This window comes from Rhinoderma darwinii, chromosome 9, assembly GCF_050947455.1.
Source record: "Rhinoderma darwinii isolate aRhiDar2 chromosome 9, aRhiDar2.hap1, whole genome shotgun sequence".
NCBI lineage: Eukaryota > Metazoa > Chordata > Amphibia > Anura > Rhinodermatidae > Rhinoderma > Rhinoderma darwinii.
This window is the reverse complement of record NC_134695.1, coordinates 46,859,356-46,884,654: the sequence shown is the minus strand read 5'-3', so window position 1 is coordinate 46,884,654 and position 25,299 is coordinate 46,859,356. Positions and strand designations below refer to the sequence as shown.

General features: G+C 41.7%; 1 protein-coding gene across 1 annotated transcript in view; it reads left to right on the top strand.

Moving 5' to 3' along the window:
• Positions 1–24,865, top strand: part of LOC142660172 (uncharacterized) — a 79,429-nt gene extending 54,564 nt beyond the window's left edge. Inside the window, exons 35-39 of the mRNA XM_075836753.1 lie at positions 3,430–3,465; positions 5,394–9,459; positions 9,898–15,587; positions 23,252–23,357; positions 24,673–24,865. Of these exons, the coding sequence (XP_075692868.1) occupies positions 3,430–3,465; positions 5,394–9,459; positions 9,898–15,587; positions 23,252–23,357; positions 24,673–24,865 (10,091 nt within the window). The remainder of the gene's footprint in view (positions 1–3,429; positions 3,466–5,393; positions 9,460–9,897; positions 15,588–23,251; positions 23,358–24,672) is intronic.
• The last annotated feature ends 434 nt before the right edge of the window (positions 24,866–25,299 follow it).

Sequence of the window (25,299 nt, the reverse complement as noted above, 5' to 3'; positions counted from 1 at the left end):
TAGAACCGAGGGATCACCTTTATGTACTTCTTAAATATGTGAAATAAATGGTGGTGCACCTTTACCTGTAGCTAAGTAATAGTTTCATGGCAACCTTTAACTCCTTAGTGACCACCAATATGCCTATTCACGAGGTTACTAAGCGGCCTTAGACTAGGCCGTCGCCTTTTCGCGGCGGCCCAGTCCAAGTCCTGCACAGGTGTCCCGTGCAGGCTGGAGCCGGAGCTCGGCTGTCTGATGACAACCGGGGCACCTGCTCCAACGGCCACGATTGAAGTTTACTTAGATCGCGGCCGTTTAAACCGTTAAATGCCGTGGTCAATAGCGACCGCGGCATTTAATATGTTTACAGAGGGAGGAAGCTCCCTCTTTCACCCATCGGTGGCCCGCAAATGCAATCGCGGGGTTCCGATGGGGTGCCATGGCAGCCGGGGGCCTAATAAAAGCCCCCAGGTCTGCCGTGGGCAAATGCCTATTAGGACGTGCCAGAGGCACATCCTAATAGATTGCCTGTCAGATTTACACTGATAGGCAATAATGCTTTGGTATACTAAGTATACCAAAGCAATATAGCAGCGATCTAAAGATCGCATAGTAAAGTCCCCTAGTGGGACTAAAAAAATAAGTAATAAATGTGAAATAAAAATTATTAATAAAAATTACAGTAAAAAAATAAATAATTTTTTTTTCCCATAAAAAGTGGTTTTATTTAGTAAAAGTGTAAAAAATAAATAGAAGTACACATATATGGTATCGCCACAACTGTAATGACACAAACAATACAGTTAATATGTAATTTAAACTGCAAGGTGAACGCTGTGAAAAAGAAAGCAAAAAACAATGGAGAAATTGCTATTTTTTTACATTGTTCCCCAAAAATTTCATAATAAAAGTTAATGAATAAGTCCCATGTACCCAAAAACAGGAACCAATCAAAAGTATGTCTCGTCCTGCAAAAAAACAAGCTCTCCTATCACTACATTGACGGAAAAATAAAAACATTACGGCTCTCGGAAAGCGACGATGCAAACACAAATAATTTTAGTTCAAAAGTGTTTTTATTGTGAAAAAGTCGTAATACATAAAAAACCTATATATGTGTGGTGTCATTGTAATCGTAGCGACCCATAGAATAAAGGTAATGTGTTATTTATGCCGCACATGGAACGGCGTGAATTTAAAACGCATAGAACAACGTCGGAATTCCAGGGCTTTTCTCTATTTCCCCCAAAAAAAGTTAATAAAAGTTAATCAAAAAATGATATCTACCCCAAAATGGTGGCATTAAAAAGTACAACTAATCCCGCAAAAAACAAGACCTCATACAGCTATGTTGACGGAAAAATAAAAAAGTTATAGCTCTTTGAACGTGACTATAGAAAAACGAAAAAAATAGCTAAAATAGGCCGGTCACTAAGGGGTTAAAAAAAAGTCTAATTGTTTTACCAATCTAAAAATATTCACAGGAAAGAATATAACAATAACCACAAACTGAGTGGAAAGTGATGTTGATTAACTATATGACATGTTGGTCCTACCTGTAGCACACGATCGGTACTCTAATTTTTGCAAAATGACCAATGTGCACATCTGGTGGTCAATGATTGTGTTTTTCCTGTATCTCCCTCTAACTAACTACTTTTAGTCTGGACTGATTTTTGTTAGACTGTGTTTTTTTTTCAGCTGTAGTAGCTATTACTGATAAATGTCTGTACGCACCGGATTGATAGGGTCCAACTGCTTGGTCCCCCCGCCAATGCTGCTCCTGCAGAATTTCTTGCTGCCAAACACCACTGTGGTCCAGGTGGCCAAGATTGGTTACTGCCACTCATTTGCAAGGTGCTGAGTTGTAGTACGCTGCACAACACCCGGAGTCGGGCACTGTACAAGTCAGGGCATAGTCAAGCAAGTGATGGCATATCCTAGCAATGGTAAATCCCATTTATGAGTTCAGAGATCCAGTGTGAAGCTGTATTCATCATTTCTGATATCATTTTTACCATATTTTTTTTGTAAAAAAATGCAGATAGCAGTAACTGCAGACAGACAGAATGTTTTCATAGGACTTGGAGCTCAGTATCAAATACATATTCGGTTTGAAAACATAGATTACAAAAGACCTTGAGTAGGGTCATGTTGTTTTGTAGTTCATTCTTAGGAAGATTATTCGTATACATATATGTATGTTGTCTGTTCTGTTTTAATGTCGAATATAATGTATTGATGCTTATTTTCTCTGTGAATTATATCATTCGGTAGATAACTTTTCACTTAAAGTGACCCTCCAGTCAAAATAAAAAACTTAGCTAATCATTGCAAAGTTTTACATACCTGATCTCCTATTCTTATCCTCCCAAAATGTCTGCTACAGTCTCCGACTTCCCCATAGAGAGCATTCATAGGAAGTCTCAGACAAGCCCTCCCTCCACTGAGCGCCGATAGTCATCAGGGCTGGTCCTTCGAGGGCAGTGGAGGGGGAGTGTGTCTCAGGCGTGCATCCGCCTTAAAGGGGTTGTCCTATTAGTAACAATATAACATTCCTCTAGCATGAGAAATGAGCAACCACACGCATCATCCTCCCTCCCCCAGTGACATCACTAATCACCAGCTGCGCCTCATTTGAAAAAGTTGGTTCTCAGATGGGTCAATCCTTTTAAGTGTAGATTCCCACATGGTACTGTAGATTTTGTTGCAAAAGTATATGCGACTAAAAATCAGTTTCATTCATGTGAATGGGGTTGATTCCGCAGCAGGAGCATAGATTTCTGTAAGCCCCTTTCAGATGAATGGAACTGATTTTCAGTTGCAGATATTTCTGCAACAAAATCTGCCATGTGTGAATCCACTCTATCTTTCGAAGAAAAAAAAGAAAAAATAAAGTCCAAAGTGACACTATATAAATGAAAAAACAATATTATTATCCATAAGCAGCCATTTATTGAGGAGTGGTTGACTGTAGGGTCGGATGGAATTACTGTCTAGAATAATGATCATTACTTTATCTCCCATACATTTATACTGACCACTGTTACGGGTGTGTAAATGAGCCTTAAAACACAATAAAAGTTAACCAAACCTATAGGTACATTTAAACGTCGTAGTCAAATCCCGTTTTTAACAACATTTAGCAAATATCCTGTTAAGATCACATTGTTTTGCTGTGACTTTGTGAAAATCGTGTAAAAAAAGACAGCGACTTGTCAATGCACCCAATGTTACGGCGGTCATATGATACACCGTGGTCCTGGCAATTATATGTTTTTGCTATCTTATCAGAAGAATTTGTACTAAACAACTAACCTATCAGCATGGCCTGGTAATCTAGTAACGAAACGGTGACACAATGAAAATCTGTTCGCTTCACCCTTCTTTTCTGCTTAGTCATTCATAAATAAAATTCTATAACCTGTCGATTTCTTTCTCTTGCAGGTACTGTGACTCATCACCCAAGTTCATCTGAATCTGGTATTTTGAAACCCTATTATCTTGATATTACAATAAGCCTATTGACCTGTGTAAACAGGCCAAGGATCAGCCGATGAACGAGAAAACGCTCAACCATCGACTGATTGTTTTGTTTATACAGAGAAAACTATTATTGTTGTTGGCAGCACATCTTGGTGTGTAAACAGGGATACGCGCTGCCGACATGATGAAAATGTATGGGGACGAGCGATCAGAGTAACGAGCGCTCGCCCTGATACGTAGCTCCTTGTGAAAGGAGCAAACGAGCGCCGAACAACGAGCGTTTACACGGCCCATGTCGGGCTGTGTTAGGGGACCCTAACTCTGATTGAATCCTCTAATCCTCCCATGCATAGTGATGCCCTATAGTTGTATATTCAGATATCCATTTTTTTATGATATACAAAAAGAAAGGAGTATATAACCGTCTACTTATAAAAATAGAACATATTTTATTAATCGTACAAATGCAACAAATAATATCAAAATATATTTGGGGCATATATTGGTTGTGCAGGACCACTTGACGGCTGAGATGGGTAAGGCTGATTTTGACTAGCCAATTATAAAATGATGCACTGACATTTTTTCTTATCCCAATGGCGGAATCTCCGGAATAGGAATATTATTTATAGGGTCATTTGTGGTTACACTAGAAATTCACTTATTTAGATATTAATACAGCCGTCCATATATTATGCTAATGCAGATAATTCTACTATTGTGATATAAGGGTATGTTCACACACAAACTCAAAAACGTCTGAAAATACGGAGCTGTTTTCAAGGGAAAACCACTCTGTATTTTCGCTGCGTTTTTCACGGTCGTTTTTTGAGCTGTTTTCAATAGAGTCTATGAAAAACGGCTCCAAATACGTCCCAAGAAGTGACCTGCACTTCTTTTTCATGGCTGTTTTTCTCCACGGCCATTTTTCAAAACGGCCACGTAAAAAAACGCCCGGTCGGAACAGAACGCCGTTTTTCTCATTGCAATGGGCAGATGTTTGGAGGCGTTCTGCTTCCGATTTTTCAGGCGTTTTTCGGGCATTTACGGCTCGAAAAACGACTGAAAATAGGCCGTGTGAACATACCCTAATGCTAAGACATGTCTGATTCAGCGTCCTTGGTCTCTATCTGCCATACCATCTATAAGTACTAGAGTCTTTGCCTTGTTTTGTTAACTTTTCATATTATTTGTTGCATATGGATGGTTACTAAAATATGTTCCATTTTTATAAGTAAACGATTATATACTCTTTTTTTTTTGTATGTCATAATTATATATAGAGTTCTCTGTTAATTATGGATGGGGGGTTGTTTTTTGAACATTGGGTACTGTATATCTGTGTAATATGAACATATTATTGCTTTAGCAAATGACACCCTTGTAAAATAGGGTTCAGGTCACACAGGATGCTGCATGAGGTCGGGAGATGTGCCTTTTTTTTTTTATTCTGTTCTTATTTTTTACTATTTTTTTGTTACATCTTATAAGATTTGTTTAATTTTTTTGTTTTCACCATTGGGCTACTTGCCTATTCCAATTTACAGATCCCTGATTACAGTGATATAATGTAACAGCCCATTAGATTATTATTTTTTGTGATTTACATACAGGAACATGAAAAGAAAACCCAGATCTGGTCTTCTCTGAATGCCCTCCAACCCCCGCTGCTACAGAGAATCCTGTGAAGTCCTCAATGGCGTCACAGGATTCTGTGGCAACTGCCTGAATTCAGACACAACTCCAGTACTTGGGAACACAGCGTTCAATATAAGCATTGTGTTGAGTGCTTTTACTGACAAGAAACTTTACTTGACATGTCACATTACATGATTGTGCTGTCAGTGTGTGAATATACTCTATATAAACGACACATCATCAATCCAAATGTCACATAATTATTTCTTTATGATTTTATTTTACAGCACCAGCTACTACATCAACAATCACTCCAACAACTATTACCCCCACTACAACTACTACAACTACCAGCACCATAACACCGATCCCTGTCACGCCTACCAGCACTATAACACCTACTACAAGCACCACTAGCCCTATTCCACCCACATCTACTAGCACTATAACACCTATTACCCCCACTAGTACTAGTACAACAACCAGCACAACAACACCGATCCCTGTCACTCCTACCAGCACTATAACCCCTACTACAATCACAACTACCCCTATTCCACCCACATCTACTAGCACTATAACACCTATTACCCCCACTATTACTAGTACAACATCCAGCACAACACCGATCCCTGTCACTCCTACCAGCACTATAACACCTACTACAAGAACCACTACCCCTATTCCACCCACATCTACTAGCACTATAACACCTATCACCCCCACTATTACTAGTAAGACAACCAGCACAACAACACCTATCCCTGTCACTCCTACCAGCACTATAACCCCTACTACAAGCACCACTAGCCCTATTCCACCCACATCTACTAGTACTATAACACCTATTACCCCCACTATTACTAGTACAACATCCAGCACAACACCGATCCCTGTCACTCCTACCAGCGCTATAACACCTACTACAAGCACCACTACCCCTATTCCACCCACATCTACTAGCACTATAACACCTATTACCCCCACTATTACTAGTACAACAACCAGCACAACAACACCGATCCCTGTCACTCCTACCAGCACTATAACCCCTACTACAAGCACCACTAGCCCTATTCCACCCACATCTACTAGTACTATAACACCTATTACCCCCACTATTACTAGTACAACAACCAGCACAACAACACCGATCCCTGTCACTCCTACCAGCACTATAACCCCTACTACAAGCACCACTACCCCTATTCCACCCACATCTACTAGTACTATAACACCTATTACCCCCACTATTACTAGTACAACAACCAGCACAACAACACCGATCCCGGTCACTCCTACCAGCACTATAACCCCTACTACAAGCACCACTACTCCTATTCCACCCACATCTACTAGCACTATAACACCTATTACCCCCACTATTACTAGTACAACATCCAGCACAACACCGATCCCGGGCACTCCTACCAGCACTATAACCCCTACTACAAGCACCACTACCCCTATTCCACCCACATCTACTAGCACTATAACACCTATTACCCCAACCACTACTAGTACAACAACCACCACAACAACACCAATCCCTGTCACTCCTACCAGCACTATAACACCTACTACAAGCACCACTACCCCTATTCCACGCACATCTACTAGTACTATAACACCTATTACCCCCACTATTAGTAGTACAACAACCAGCAGAACAACACCGATCCCTGTCACTCCTACCAGCACTATAACCCCTACTACAAGCACCACTACCCCTATTCCACCCACATCTACTAGCACAATAACACCTATTACCCCCACTATTACTAGTAAGACAACCAGCACAACAACACCGATCCCAGTCACTTCTACCAGCACTATACCACCTATTACCCCCACTATTACTAGTACAATAACCAGCACAATAACACCAATCCCTGTCACAATAACCAGCACTATAACCCCTACTACAAGCACCACTACCCCTATTCCACCAACATCTACTAGTACTATAACACCTATTACCCCCACTATTACTAGTACAACAACACCGATCCCTGTCACTCCTACCAGCACTATAACCCCTACCACAAGCACCACTACCCCTATTCCACCCACATCTACTAGTACTATAACACCTATTACCCCCACTATTACTAGTACAACAAACAGCACAACAATTATCCCTGTCACTCCTACCAGCACTATAACCACTACCACAAGCACCACTACCCCTATTCCACCCACATCTACTAGTACTATAACACCTATTACCCCCACTATTACTAGTACAACAACAAGCACAACAACACCAATCCCTGTCACTCCTACCAGCACTATAACCCCTACTACAAGCACCACTACCCCTATTCCACCCACATCTACTAGTACTATAACACCTATTACCCCCACTATTACTAGTAAGACAACCAGCACAACAACACCTATACCTGTCACTCCTACCAGCACTATAACCCCTACCACAAGCACCACTACCCCTATTCCACCCACGTCTACCAGCACTATACCACCTATTACCCCCACTATTACTAGTACAATAACCAGCACAATAACACTGATCCCTGTCACTCTTACCAGCACTATAACCCCTACTACAAGCACCACTACCCCTATTCCACCCACGTCTACCAGCACTATAATACCTATTACCCCCACTATTACTAGTACAACAACCAGCACAACAACCCCTATCCCTGTCACTCCTACCAGCACTATAACCCCTACTACAAGAACCACTACTCCTATTCCACCCACATCTACTAGTACTATAACACCTATTACCCCTACTATTACTAGCACAACAACCAGCACAACAACACCGATCGATGTCACTCCTACCAGCACTATAATCCCTACTACAAGCACCACTACGCCTATTCCACGCACATCTACTAGCACTATAACACCTATTACCCCCACTATTACTAGTAAGATAACCAGCACAACAACACCGATCTCTGTCACTCCTACCAGCACTATAACCCCTACTACAAGCCCCACTACCCCTATTCCACCCACATCTACTAGCACTATCACACCTATTACCCCCACTATAACTAGTACAACAACCAGCACAACAACACCGATCCCTGTCACTCTTACCAGCACTATAACCCCTACTACAAGCACCACTGCCCCTATTCCACCAACATCTACTAGTACTATAACACCTATTACCCCCACTATTACTAGTGCAACAACCAGCACAACAACCCATATCCCTGTCACTCCTACCAGCACTATAACCCCTACTACAAGCACCACTACCCCTATTCCACCCACATCTACTAGTACTATAACACCTATTACCCCCACTATTACTAGTACAACAACCAGCACAACAACACCGATCCCTGTCACTCCTACCAGCACTATAACCCCTACTACAAGCACCACTAGCCCTATTCCACCCACATCTACTAGCACTATCACACCTATTACCCCCACTATTACTAGTAAGACAACCAGCACAACAACACCAATCCCTGTCACTCCTACTAGCACTATAACCCCTACTACAAGCCCCACTACCCCTATTCCACCCACATCTACTAGTACTATAACACCTATTACTAGTACAACTACCAGCACAACAACACCGATCCCTGTCACTCCTACCAGCACTATAACACCTACTACAAGCACCACTACCCGTATTCCACCCACATCTACTAGCACTATAACACCTATTACCCCCACTATTACTAGTAAGACAACCAGCACATCAACACCTATCCCTGTCACTCCTACCAGCACTATAAGCCCTACTACAAGCACCACTACCCCTATTCCACCCACATCTACTAGCACTATAACACCTATTACCCCCACTATTACTAGTACAACAACCAGCACAACAACCCCTATCCCTGTCACTCCTACCAGCACTATAACCCCTACTACAAGCACCACTAGCCCTATTCCACCCACATCTACTAGCACTATCACACCTATTACCCCCACTATTACTAGTAAGACAACCAGCACAACAACACCAATCCCTGTCACTCCTACTAGCACTATAACCCCTACTACAAGCCCCACTACCCCTATTCCACCCACATCTACTAGCACTATAACACCTATTACCCCCACTATTACTAGTACAACAACCAGCACAACAACCCCTATCCCTGTTACTCCTACCAGCACTATAACCCCTACTACAAGCACCACTAGCCCTATTCCACCCACATCTACTATCACTATCACACCTATTACCCCCACTATTACTAGTAAGACAACCAGCACATCAACACCAATCCCTGTCACTCCTACCAGCACTATAACCCCTACTACAAGCCCCACTACCCCTATTCCACAAACATCTACTAGTACTATAACACCTATTACTAGTACAACAACCAGCACAACAACACTGATCCCTGTCACTCCTACCAGTACTATAACCCCTACTACAAGCCCCACTACCCCTATTCCACCCACATCTACTAGCACTATCACACCTATTACCCCCACTATTACTAGTACAACAACCAGCACAACAACCCCTATCCCTGTCACTCCTACCAGCACTATAACCCCTACTACAAGCACCACTAGCCCTATTCCACCCACATCTACTAGCGCTATCACACCTATTGCCCCCACTATTACTAGTAAGACAACCAGCACAACAACACCAATCCCTGTCACTCCTACCAGCACTATAACCCCTACTACAAGCCCCACTACCCCTATTCCACCCACATCTACTAGTACTATAACACCTATTACCCCCACTATTACTAGTACAACAACCAGCACAACAACACCGATCCCTGTCACTCCTACCAGCACTATAACCCCTACTATAAGCACCACTAGCCCTATTCCACCCACATCTACTAGCACTTTCACACCTATTACCCCCACTATTACTAGTAAGACAACCAGCACAACAACACCAATCCCTGTCACTCCTACTAGCACTATAACCCCTACTACAAGCCCCACTACCCCTATTCCACCCACATCTACTAGTACTATAACACCTATTACTAGTACAACAACCAGCACAACAACACCGATCCCTGTCACTCCTACCAGCACTATAACACCTACTACAAGCACCACTACCCCTATTCCACCCACATCTACTAGCACTATAACACCTATTACCCCCACTATTACTAGTACAACAACCCCTATCCCTGTCACTCCTACCAGCACTATAACCCCTACTACAAGCACCACTAGCCCTATTCCACCCACATCTACTAGCACTATCACACCTATTACCCCCACTATTACTAGTACAACAACCAGCACAACAACACCGATCCCTGTCACTCCTACCAGCACTATAACACCTACTACAAGCACCACTACCCCTATTCCACCCACATCTACTAGCACTATAACACCTATTACCCCCACTATTACTAGTACAACAACCAGCACAACAACTCCTATCCCTGTCACTCCTACCAGCACTATAACCCCTACTACAAGCACCACTAGCCCTATTCCACCCACATCTACTAGCACTATCACACCTATTACCCCCACTATTACTAGTAAGACAACCAGCACAACAACACCAATCCCTGTCACTCCAACTAGCACTATAACCCCTACTACAAGCCCCACTACCCCTATTCCACCCACATCTACTAGTACTATAACACCTATTACCCCCACCATTACTAGTACAACAACCAGCACAACAACACCGATCCCTGTCACTCCTACCAGCACTATAACACCTACTACAAGCACCACTACCCCTATTCCACCCACATCTACTAGCACTATAACACCTATTACCCCCACTATTACTAGTACAACATCCAGCACAACAACACCGATCCCTGTCACTCCTACCAGCACTATAAGCCCTACTACAAGCCCCACTACCCCTATTCCACCCACATCTACTAGCACTATAACACCTATTACCCCCACTATTACTAGTAAGACAACCAACACAACAACACCGATCCCTGTCACTTCTACTAGCACTATAACACCTACTACAAGCACCACTACCCCTATTCCACCCACATCTACTAGCACTATCACACCTATTACCTCCACTATTACTAGTAAGACAACCAGCACAACAACACCAATCCCTGTCACTCCTACTAGCACTATAACCCCTACTACAAGCACCACTACCCCTATTCCACCCACATCTACTAGCACTATAACACCTATTACCCCCACTATTACTAGTACAACAACCAGCACAACAACTCCTATCCCTGTCACTCCTACCAGCACTATAACCCCTACTACAAGCACCACTAGCCCTATTCCACCCACATCTACTAGCACTATCACACCTATTACCCCCACTATTACTAGTAAGACAACCAGCACAACAACACCAATCCCTGTCACTCCTACTAGCACTATAACCCCTACTACAAGCCCCACTACCCCTATTCCACCCACATCTACTAGTACTATAACACCTATTACCCCCACCATTACTAGTACAACAACCAGCACAACAACACCGATCCCTGTCACTCCTACCAGCACTATAACACCTACTACAAGCACCACTACCCCTATTCCACCCACATCTACTAGCACTATAACACCTATTACCCCCACTATTACTAGTACAACAACCAGCACAACAACTCCTATCCCTGTCACTCCTACCAGCACTATAACCCCTACTACAAGCACCACTAGCCCTATTCCACCCACATCTACTAGCACTATCACACCTATTACCCCCACTATTATTAGTAAGACAACCAGCACAACAACACCAATCCCTGTCACTCCTACTAGCACTATAACCCCTACTACAAGCCCCACTACCCCTATTCCACCCACATCTACTAGTACTATAACACCTATTACCCCCACCATTACTAGTACAACAACCAGCACAACAACACCGATCCCTGTCACTCCTACCAGCACTATAACACCTACTACAAGCACCACTACCCCTATTCCACACACATCTACTAGCACTATAACACCTATTACCCCCACTATTACTAGTACAACATCCAGCACAACAACACCGATCCCTGTCACTCCTACCAGCACTATAACCCCTACTACAAGCACCAGTACCCCTATTCCACCCACATCTACTAGCACTATAACACCTATTACCCCCACTATTACTAGTAAGACAACCAACACAACAACACCGATCCCTGTCACTTCTACTAGCACTATAACACCTACTACAAGCACCACTACCCCTATTCCACCCACATCTACTAGTACTATAACACCTATTACCCCCACTATTACTAGTACAACAACCAGCACAACAACCCCTATCCCTGTCACTCCTACCAGCACTATGACCCCTACTACAAGCACCACTAGCCCTATTCCACCCACATCTACTAGCACTATCACACCTATTACCTCCACTATTACTAGTAAGACAACCAGCACAACAACACCAATCCCTGTCACTCCTACTAGCACTATAACCCCTACTACAAGCCCCACTACCCCTATTCCACCCACATCTACTAGTACTATAACACCTATTACCCCCACTATTACTAGTACAACAACCAGCACAACAACCCCTATCCCTGTCACTCCTACCAGCACTATAACCCCTACTACAAGCACCACTAGCCCTATTCCACCCACATCTACTAGCACTATCACACCTATTACCCCCACTATTACTAGTGAGACAACCAGCACAACAACACCAATCCCTGTCACTCCTACTAGCACTATAACCCCTACTACAAGCCCCACTACCCCTATTCCACCCACATCTACTAGCACTATAACACCTATTACCGCCACTAGTACTAGTAAGACAACCAGCACAACACCGATCCCTGTCACTTCTACCAGCACTATAACACCTACTACAAGCACCACTACCCCTATTCCACCCACATCTACTAGTACTATAACACCTATTACCCCCACTATTACTAGTACAACAACCAGCACAACAACCCCTATCCCTGTCACTCCTACCAGCACTATAACCCCTACTACAAGCACCACTAGCCCTATTCCACCTACATCTACTAGCACTATCACACCTATTACCCCCACTATTACTAGTAAGACAACCAGCACAACAACACCAATCCCTGTCACTCCTACTAGCACTATAACCCTTACTACAAGCCCCACTACCCCTATTCCACCCACATCTACTAGTACTATAACACCTATTACCCCCACTATTACTAGTACAACAACCAGCACAACAACCCCTATCCCTGTCACTCCTACCAGCACTATAACCCCTACTACAAGCACCACTAGCCCTATTCCACCCACATCTACTAGCACTATCACACCTATTACCCCCACTATTACTAGTGAGACAACCAGCACAACAACACCAATCCCTATCACTCCTACTAGCACTATAACCCCTACTACAAGCCCCACTACCCCTATTCCACCCACATCTACTAGCACTATAACACCTATTACCCCCACTATTACTAGTAAGACAACCAGCACAACAACACCGATCCCTGTCACTCCTACCAGCACTATAACCCCTACTACAAGCCCCACTACCCCTATTCCACCCACATCTACTAGTACTATAACACCTATTACCCCCACTATTACTAGTACAACAACCAGCACAACAACCCCCATCCCTGTCACTCCTACCAGCACTATAACCCCTACTACAAGCACCACTAGCCCTATTCCACCCACATCTACTAGCACTATAACACCTATTACCCCCACTATTACTAGTAAGACAACCAGCACAACAACACCGATCCCTGTCACTCCTACCAGCACTATAACCCCTACTACAAGCCCCACTACCCCTATTCCACCCACATCTACTAGTACTATAACACCTATTACCCCCACTATTACTAGTACAACAACCAGCACAACAACACCGATCCCTGTCACTCCTACCAGCACTATAACCCCTACTACAAGCACCACTAGCCCTATTCCACCCACATCTACTAGCACTATAACACCTATTACCCCCACTATTACTAGTAAGACAACCAGCACAACAACACCGATCCCTGTCACTCCTACCAGCACTATAACCCCTACTACAAGCCCCACTACCCCTATTCCACCCACATCTACTAGTACTATAACACCTATTACCCCCACTATTACTAGTACAACAACCAGCACAACAACACCGATCCCTGTCACTCCTACCAGCACTATAACCCCTACTACAAGCACCACTACCCCTATTCCACCTACATCTACTAGCACTATAACACCTATTACCCCCACTATTACTAGTAAGACAACCAGCACATCAACACCTATCCCTGTCACTCCTACCAGCACTATAACCCCTACTACAAGCACCACTACCCCTATTCCACCCACATCTACTAGTACTATAACCCCTACTACAAGCCTTACAACCCCTATTCCACCCACATCTACTAGCACTATAACCCCTACTACAAGCCCCACTACCCCTATTCCACCCACATATACTAGTACTATAATACCTATTACCCCCACTATTACTAGTACAACAACCAGCACAACAACACCGATCCCTGTCACTCCTAGTAGCACTATTACCCCTACTACAAGCCCCACTACCCCTATTCCACCTACATCTACTAGTACTATAACACCTATTACCCCCACTATTACTAGTACAACAACCAGCACATCAACACCGATCCCTGTCACTCCTACCAGCATTATAACCTTTACTACAAGCCCCACTACTCCTCTTCCACCCACATCTACTAGTACTATAACACCTATTACCCCCACTATTACTAGTACAACAACCAGCACAACAACACCGATCCCTATCACTCCTACCAGCATTATAACCTTTACTACAAGCCCCACTACTCCTCTTCCACCCACATCTACTAGTACTATAACACCTATTACCCCCACTATTACTAGTACAACAACCAGCACAACAACACCGATCCCTATCACTCCTACCAGCATTATAACCTTTACTACAAGCCCCACTACCCCTATTCCACCCACATCTACCAGCACTATAACACCTGTTACCCCCACTATTACTAGTACAACAAACAGCACTATAACACCTATTACCCCGACTATTTCTAGGACTACAACACCGATCCCTGTCACTTCTAGTAGCACTATAACACCTACTACCAAAACTACAATCTCTACCACCAGCCCCACAACTTCTATTTCACCAAGTACTTCTAGTACCACTACCCCTATTCTCATTACTACTAACAGGACTACAACCCTTATTCCACCCACAAGTACCAGCACCATAACACCGATCCCTGTCACTCTTACCAGCACTATAACCCCTACTACAAGCCCCACTACCCCTATTCCACTCACATCTACTAGTACTATAACACCTATTACTCCTATTATTTCTAGTTCTACAACACCAATCCCTGTCACTTCTACTAGCACTATAACACCTACTACCAAAACTACAAACTCTTCTACCAGCACAACAACATTTATTCCCCCCATTACTTCTAATACCACGTCCACAATGTCTACCAGTCCTGCTTCCAATGCCACAACCACATCACTTCCCACTAGGACAACCAGCACTAGTAAGAATATTTGCTTTTTAATATTATATATAACTGGTAATTGCTATAAAGAGAGAGTTAATTTAAGTCTTTGGTACTAGTATAAATCGTTCTAAATTGTGTCCTTTTTGTGCACCTAAATTGTGTTCTTTGGGCAGCTCATTTGCTGGTGTTTTTAACCGGCCCTCAATTTCTGGGGCAGGAAGTTGATGTATTTGTAAATAAATGGTATCCTATTCCCATTATGCCCCATTCACATCGCGTTTATGCTATCCGCCGGGCGTATAATTTTTTTAATAAAAATGTGGACCATTGAAAACATATAAAAACGTGGACCATTTTCTGTTTGCGTCTGTGTTTTTTATAGCGTGTACGTTTAGCATATACTCGTACATCGGTATACGTTTCTGTCCATTTTTTACCTGAGAAAAGTATACGTTTTGTTTTTTAAAGTGAACACTGAAAAAAAAAACTGATAGATTTACTGTATGTAAACGGATACAAACGTATAGCATTACATTTGCACACGTCGTCCAAACTACGCTTTTCAGTATTTTCAAAAAACAGTAACCCAACTTAAACCATGACAAACATAGACCAAATGGATGCTATTTTGGTCTACGTTTGACCCATTATAGTCTAAATATACGCCGAGCTATACGTTTCAATACTTTTTTAGTGTCTATAAATGTATACGCCTGACAGATATCACAAACGTGATGTGAATGGGGCCTTAATTGTAGGTGCTGTCCTGAAGGATTTTTCAATATAAATAACTGAGAAAAGTAATCTGCAGCTCACATATATTTTGATGCAATTATTTTTAATTCTCTCTTCTCATGTGTGCAAATAAGAGGTATGCATGTATTCCCTCCAATGGATAAATATTACAGATCAATGTTTTCAGATATTACGACGTTTCGGTCCATCCTGGACCTTTTTGAAGTCGAATTTGTAAGTAATAAAAAAAACATGACTGAGAATATTCTGCATATAATACACTTAGAGGCATTTGTAATACAAAAAGGAACAAAAAGACAAATCTATTTCCATATATGCATACATGATAGAAAGTAAACAGTATTTACACCCAACTAGGGACAGTACGATACAATCCTAGTATCAGACTATTATCAGGTCTGGTGGACTCAGATCAAAGATACATAAATTGTACTAGTCTGTGTTGGGATACAAGGAAGGAAAAAAAAGGGGAAAGAAAATTACCACCCCTATAGAAATGTAACTACGGATGCAGCCATCTTTATCTTGACTCTGATAACTTGCTGCAGCGTGATATTACACAACAAAAGCCATTGAAAAATCATTGAAAAATCATTGAAAAAGTCAAGATAAAGGATCTTGACACTGTGTATTTAATCTGTTAAAAGTCAAGATAAAGACGGCTACATCTGTAAATGTATAATAATAGCAGGCATGCTACCTACAGATAAAGTCATAAGATAAGAGGTAACTTATGGAGTCCTAGGGTAACACCAATAAATATAACTATATATATATATATATATATATATATATATATATATACATATATATTTGTATATATATATATATATATATATATATATATATATATATATATTTATAAGGCTAAGATGTAACTCATTGGCGTTCTTTAAAGGGAACCTGTCACCAGCATTTCACCTATTGAACTTTACTTATCCGTCACTGGCCGCTGCTATCAAAAGTTCATTACCGGTATCCCCGCTCCTAAACTCCTCCTCCGACTGTAAATAACGGTCTGCAAATATTTTGCGCCTTTTATCGTAATAATCTGGTAACCCTTTGTGCGCACACACCAGAATAGGACATCAATGCACAAGCGCAGGATTTTGTGTGCTGGGGGAAGGTGCGGAGCTGTCAATCAAATGTAAGGAGGCGGGGTAAACTCGGAAAGACTTGAGGAATGAAGATTTGACTCTTTTATGCTCATTAGCATACGGTGTGGGAACACTAAAAAACTGAATACTAAAGCTACAGAGCAGACTAAGAAGACTATTATAGGTTATATAGAAATGATTTTTCACCCCCTACCACCTGGTATTTCTGGTTTAATAGGTGAAATGCTGGTGACAGGTTCCCTATAAAGGCTGCTGCGCATGTGCATGGCTGAATCATCCGTATGCAGATCCACTGCGCTAGTGAGTATCGACGCAGGGAGCTTCTTGGTTGTTATAACAAACATTGTAACATCAATCCGTACTAACAGTGTTACTGATAGAAGGGGTTGGCCCACCTTGGTTCAATATGATATATAGGAATGATGGGGATGGCAGTGGGACTTAGAACCTGTTATCCTGGATTCACACGAGCACATTACGTCCGTAATGGACGGAACGTATTTCGGCCGCAAGTCCCGGACGTAACACAGTGCAGGGAGCCGGGCTCCTAGCATCATAGTTATGTACGATGCTAGGAGTCCCTGCCTCTCCGTGGAACTACTGTCCCGTACTGAAAACATGATTACAGTATGGAACAGTTGTCCCACAGCGAGGCAGGGACTCCTAGCATCATACATAACTATGATGCTAGGAGCCCGGCTCCCTGCAGTGTGTTCGGTCCGGGACTTGCGGCCGAAATACGTTCCGTCCATTACGGACGTAATGTGCTCTTGTGAATCCAGCCTTAGGGTTAAGTATACCGAAAAATGAAATCAAAATAGAGCTTCTATGAAGAAATAATATGGGAATCCGATATGAGAATGGCATCATGATAAAGTTATAAGCAAAAGGGTAATGGATGGGAGGAAGAAACAGGGACAGGAAGAATAGGTATGGGAGTGATAACAATAAGTACATAGCATACAAAGATATCAAATCATGGAGACATTGAATTATGCTTTTTGTACCTGTCCCAGGGTCCCTTTCATTTTGTCTGACAAGAAATAGACAATAATAATGTTAAAAAAACGTGGAATCAACTACAAATGATCCCTGAATGAGAATATATACACATAACGAAATAATACGTTTTTGGGTTATAACCAATAAGAGACTACTTATTATCCAAATATTATTCAAATACGTTCGTACTCTCTATTAAGTCCACGTGGATCTAATTTTCTGAGTGTATGTATCCAATAACAGTCCCGGTTTTTTAATAGGGCAACCCTATTGCCACCCCTTTTGGGTGCTGGAATCTGCTCTATGACCTAAAACTGTAATTATGGTAGATTTATGTTGGGGAATGCAGTCTCGTATATGTCGGGTGGTCTCCCCAACATATAAGACACCGCACAGACACTTGATGAGATAGGTCACAAATGTCAAATCACATGTTAAATCGCCACGATTAGGGTATATCTATGGCTAGTTTGTGGGTGCATGAAATGGTATCCTTTAATGATGGGAGGACATTGGGCCCAGTGTAGACAAGGGGAATGTCACTTTGCGAGGTGTGGAAAGGAAAGTTTGGAATGGTTTACGTGATAGACGTCCCCCACCTCTTATTTGCAAACGTTACATGAAGGAGAAATCAAAATTATTGCATCAAAATATACAAGTGCGGTGCGGAGTACTTTTCTCTGTAAGTAGATTGCTACAATTTTCACCTATATAACTTCTCAAAGGGCTAATCTTTCTGTCACTTGGTCACAAAAAGGGCCCTTTCCTTTCGTCCTCCCAGCTCTCCCTAAGGAAGGGTTCACACATAGAGTCAATATTACGATGATAATCCGTCCTACAAATTTGCCAAAAAGTCTGCGTGCATTACATGTAGATTTTGTTGCGGATACAGCCGTAGATTTCACTCATTGTATTGAAATGAATATATGTTAAATACTTAAGTATAGTAGGTATGATACCTTTATTGGCTAACCATAAAAGTTCTATATGCGGCTTTCAGAGCACAAAGGCCCCTTCGTCAGGCTATTTAACACAGAAAGAAATCCGTGGGGAAAATCTGCAGCATTTCGGCAACAAATAAGGCATGTTGCGAATTAAAAAATCCCCAGCATGTCTAAAACCCGCTGTAGATTATTTTACACTGTAAGTAAATGGGGTTTGTTAAAACCATCCACTTACATTGTACTGTACTTTGTTGCAGAATTTTGGTGCAGATACGCTATGTGTGAACCTTGCCTAACAGTCAATAAATGTGGAAATATCCTCATTCTCTTTTTTTTTTCTTAATGTGAAAAAACATGCTTGATTGAATCCAAGCTATGTTCTGAATAATGCATTTAAATAACCTAAAAATTAACTTTTTTTTGTATAGGTCACGATTTTCCTCTAAGTACAACAGTGACAACCCAAACTCGTGAGTAGTATTGTCTTCTGGAATATTCAGAAATTGTAGCTCTAAACCTTTTCCATGATGCAAATGAGACGTCAAAAGGACATTAACTTTTCAAACAATTTCTGCTAATCTAATAGTATAGCTGATATATATATATATATATATATAGTCTATGGAGAGGGGAGAGTACAAGGAAGTAGTGTGAGAGGCACAGATGCTGCCAAAAGAAGCCTATAGAGAGGGATGAAGGAGCAGGTGGAGAGAGCAGAGTGAGACACAAACATGCTGCCTATAGAAGTCTATGGAGAGGGAAGGGGGAGCAGCGTAAGAGACACATGCACGCACACATACATACATACATACATACATACATGCACAGCTTCTGGTAAGATTTATATGTCACCCCAGTGCTGGATTCTCAGCAACACGTTTCATTAGTGATGTGAGATGTCCTCCATGTTGCAGGATTCTCCTCTTCTATGTGTGCAGTGTACAGAAAACATGATAACAGTTAGTCTCCCCCACTAGCTCAGAGAAAGCTGAGAATTAGAGACAGAGCCTGCAGAGTGGAAAACTGTTAAAAAAAATAGTGTTATTCCTCATGTACATACCTATGACAGCTTATTATGAAAAGTCATCTGAAAGGTTTGTATTCCGTCAGAGCCTCATGTAGCCCATTGCATATTCTATCTGCAAAACAACTTAAAGGGGTTTTCCCATCAGAGACATTTAGGACATATCCACAGAATATGTCATAAATGTCAGATAGATGCGGGTCCCACCTCTGGGACCCGCACCTATCTCTAGAACAGGGCCCCCTAAACCCTTTTCTACCTCTCTGTGTTGTGGCTGAAGCGTGTGATTTCCGACCATGAAGAAGAAAACAGCGTCGCTCGCTGAACTATGCGGTTTCTGTAAGTCCCATAGAATTGAATAGTAGTTACGGAAACAGCTACGCTGCTTCCCTATCTTCCATTCACTACTATGGGAGGGCTATTGCAAACGTAGACATTTATGGCATATCCACAGGATATGCCCTATATGTCTGAAATATGCAGGCCCCAGCTCTGGGACCCGCAACTACCTTGAGAACAGTGGTCACTCGACCTGCTGCCGATTCCAAGCGGGACTAGTGGAGAGGGGACCGCGCATGGATATTCCATAAATGTCTAAGTTGGAAATATATCTTTTTAAAGTAAATGCATTTTTTAGTATCAGTGTGAGACTTTGCTTTTTAATGTCATTGATAATCTAATAGCATTCCCCAACTTGTTATGCTCTGCCTGGGGCCTGAAGACTGAGGGGGCCCATCCAGGTGCAGGAACATAGCAATATTTAAGGGTAAAAACATGGTAGTGGCTTTCAGTTCTCTAGAACGTTTATATGGGTTCTCCTTTGTGCAGGTCTGATATATGACACTACTAGCCATCGTGACATTGCTATGGGTCCTTTGAATTATAGTTATGCCCTTAATCCAAATTTAACTTGAAACCTGCAATTAGGTCTCAATTCCATAGGTTTGACCAGAAATTGATTCTATATATGTAGGCTAGCCTGCGAGTTATTAGAACTTATTCTAGTTTCTTTCATGATTAAAAGTTTGTATAAATGAAACACTTTTGTCCAGTGTGCCTGCACTTTGGTTTCTTTCAGTTCTATTTTTTCCTCTAAGATCACGGTCAGTTCTACTTTTGTGTTTTCATCAAACTTCTCTCTTCTGCCCTTATGGTCATCATTTTCTGTAAATGGTAACCTTTTTGTAAAATATTTTAGTCCTGCTCGATTCCTTACATGGTCAGGTTCTGGTTTGGGGGACACTATTCTTGTCTTAAATATACCTTTAGGCGGCATTCAGATGGCCGTAATGTGGCCACATTTTTGCATCTGTTTTACAGCTGCAACATCCGGACTCGAGGTGGTTCAAGTGGATTGGACGTAGATCACTATAGCACCCTAATGATCATAGTTCAGTTCTCTTGAACTGTGGGGGTCCCAGGTCCTGCAGTCTCGATACAGATGCTAAAATGTTGCCAACATTACGGACACCTAAATGAGGCTCCTTTTTGTTTTTAACTCTTTCTGCATGAGGCTTTACTGACGTTTTTCCCGCAATCTGCCCTGACCAATAAAGAACTACTGACTACAAAAGTACAAGTCAGTGGAATTACCTAGTTATTTCAAGACCAGCAATGCCTTCCAACTTGTCAAATTACAGACATTCCTAATGAAACGCATATTGAGATATCAGGAGGCTTACCTCAATGTAAAAGTAATAGGCCCTCTTCCGAACATAACAAGACTTGACATTGAGAAATGTACAAGAAGCATTTTCTTCTCCAGAGTTGAAACTATAAGTCTCAGGACATTATTTTTGCTTTTGACACATCTTGAATCACCTACTGCGTGTATAGTTTATCACAGTGCCAAGGTTGCCCTAACCTGTACTAACACTTTGTAGGAGGTTATAGACAAATGTGTTACTTTTGTGTATCTTTACCTGGGTAAGCTGCCAACTAATCTGCCCAACTTCACCACGAGATTAATAGGTAGATAATAAATGAAGGAAAAGTTAAAAAAAATTAAAAAAAAATCTGTAGAAACAGGGCAACAACTACTACCTCCTGAGGTCCAAATGAGTGACTTCTTACCTTCAGTTATTCGAATTCACTAGAAACCCATGAAATTTTACTTGTGAGCATAAACTGATCTTATATCACTCCGATCCATTAGAAACCCATGTTCTTTATATTTATGGCTCATGCACACAGCCGTATTACAGATCTGTACATGCTTCAAATTGTAGGGAGCCATCGAGTATACAAGTATACGGAGCAATACTACTGCCTCTTCCACTAATTTAATACAAAATTGGTTCCATTGGATGCCGGATTATAGAGGGATTCTCTCCAATACAATCCTGTACAAAGGCACCATACACCATGACTCTATAGTATGAAGTCGTAGAGAGGCAGTGTTGCTATTCAGGATCGAATCTGCCTTCTTAGAAAAGTAGAACATTAACATACTTGAAAATTGGAGTACCTAACAAAGACTGAAAACATAAGAACTACAATGATAACCTAAAATGTGTCTCTTGTATAACAACATTACTCAATCCAGAAGTTACTTAATGACTTAGTAGCAAAATCTGGAACCTAAGATGTTTTTTTTCTCAAAGCACAGAACAGATTCATCAGTAGATCCCATTCATTTTAAATGGGTCTAAAATAGATGCCAAATTGCTTTTCAAAGGATCAATTTTAGGTCAAACCTATGGATCTGTACACTACATTGTAAAACATTTTCATCAGTTGACCAACACAGCTTTCTACAAACTCTTTGTATAAGAAATATACATTTTATAACCAAATATAGAAGTTATATTATTAGAACGACATTATATTTAATTCGGTTTTTGGCTTTCCTTCTAGCACCTAAATGCAGTCCACATGAATATAATCATGTCATCACCAAGGATAACTGTTCCAGTGAAGTGCCATTAAACAAATGTCAAGGGCTCTGTGAATCTGAATCATGGTAAGAAGCAAGAAAAACAATGTTAACCCTTACATGGAAGGGCATAGCATAATATAATATTCTAAAAAGACAACCGACTATTAGGGTATGAGCAGACTTGCATTTTGTGTGCGTCTACTTCCCCCTACTTTTAAGAGGAAAGGGTAAAATAAATTTTGGGTCAGAAAGCTCAACTCAAGAGCGCCCTCATCCTCTATAAGGAGAATGCACACACCCCAGACTTCTTTTTTTTTTTTTCTTTTGTGAACTTGTAATATTTTTTATTATTTATTTTTTTATTTTTGATCCAATTTATTAGCTCCTCTAGCGGACTTGAACCAGCGATCGTTAGACACAATACACAATATTGCAGGCTTCTGCTAGGCCCTGCCACATGCAAGGATTAGCAGAGCGCACCAGACATCTTTGGTCTGCAATTTATGTGATATAGAGAGGCAAGCTGTGCTGTTGACCCAACAATGTAATATAACCGCACATTAAGGGTAGGAACACACACAACATATTCTGTGCTGATACACTGCGTTAAGGTGCGCAGCATACCAGCCCTCAATACCGCAGGGAATGCCATCCAGAAAATGGCACAACATTGTGGTGCGTTTTTCCGGCGTAATTTCCAAAAAACATTCATACTTACCCCCTCCCTCTTCTCGGCTCGCAGTCCGGTCTCCTGGAATGACATTGCAGGCCATGTGACGCTGCAGCCCGTGATTGGCTGCAGTGGTCACATGCCCCGCAACGTCATCCAGGGAGGCCGGACTGGAGAAGCAGGGAACACTGGGTACGTTTTCATACTTTTTTGCGGCACATCGCTGATTCCGACGCAAATATCGCAACCCACACTACTTTGTTGCGGGTTTAAGCACCCCATTGAATTCAATGTGTAAACCCGCAACAGAAGAGTTGCGTATACGAAGAATTAATAGACGTGCAGCAGTTGAAGTAACCGCACCGCAGGTCAATTTATGTTCGGACATTTCGGCAAATATTTACCAGTATGGGGACGAGATTTGTTGAAATCTCACCCACACTGCTGCTACTGTAATACGCTGCGGATTTTCCGCAATTAATCCGTTGTGGAAAATCCGCAGTGTTTACGTTGTGTGTGTTCCTACCCTAAAGGCAGTATAATCTAGTCATGGAACCCAGACCGAGTTTCTCTCACTAGAAATCCAAGTTGTACAGGGTGGTAAAGGCTGAGAATGAGGTTTCTTGCCTCTGCTACAGAATCTTTCCACATTGTGTATGCGACTATTATGTAGTGCAGATACATGGTGGCTGTGCCTGTCTATTGCTTATGATTTTTATTGTCTTTTAGGTATGACGATGGCTTCCAGTCAATTGAAGGCAGGTGCAGTTGCTGCATGCCAGTGAGAAGTTCCATTATTGTAAAGTCTGTAGAGCTTTTTTGTCCTCACTCAAATTCCCACATCACAGTCAATATCCGAGTCTTCACAGAATGTGTCTGTAACTACCAGCCCTGCATCAACCCTGATAATCCCAAAGCCTGAGACCACCACTAGTTGTCACAGAATAACCTGGTGGAGGTCTCTCTCAATGGAACGCAATGTACGACAAATTCTTTATGTAATTTCATCAAGTAAATATTACTTTATGTTGAATGTATTGTCTTTGTGATGTTAATTTATACAACTTTATCTTCTGCGTGTTCAGTATAGAACATTCACTTTAAATTCACTTGTGATGAACTATTATAATGATTAAACCTCACATTTAAAACAATATGACATTATTTTTATATTCCAAGTAAAACTGAACAATATATATTTACTGCGCTACTCCATACCTCCCTATATTTAGAACGGCCTTGATCCAATCCAAAATTCACCACCGATAACACCCATCCTGAGTGGTATCGATGTCATTTACGGACAAAAAAAATGTAGGGCAAGGGAATTGCCATCTAATAAAATTTCCCTTCATC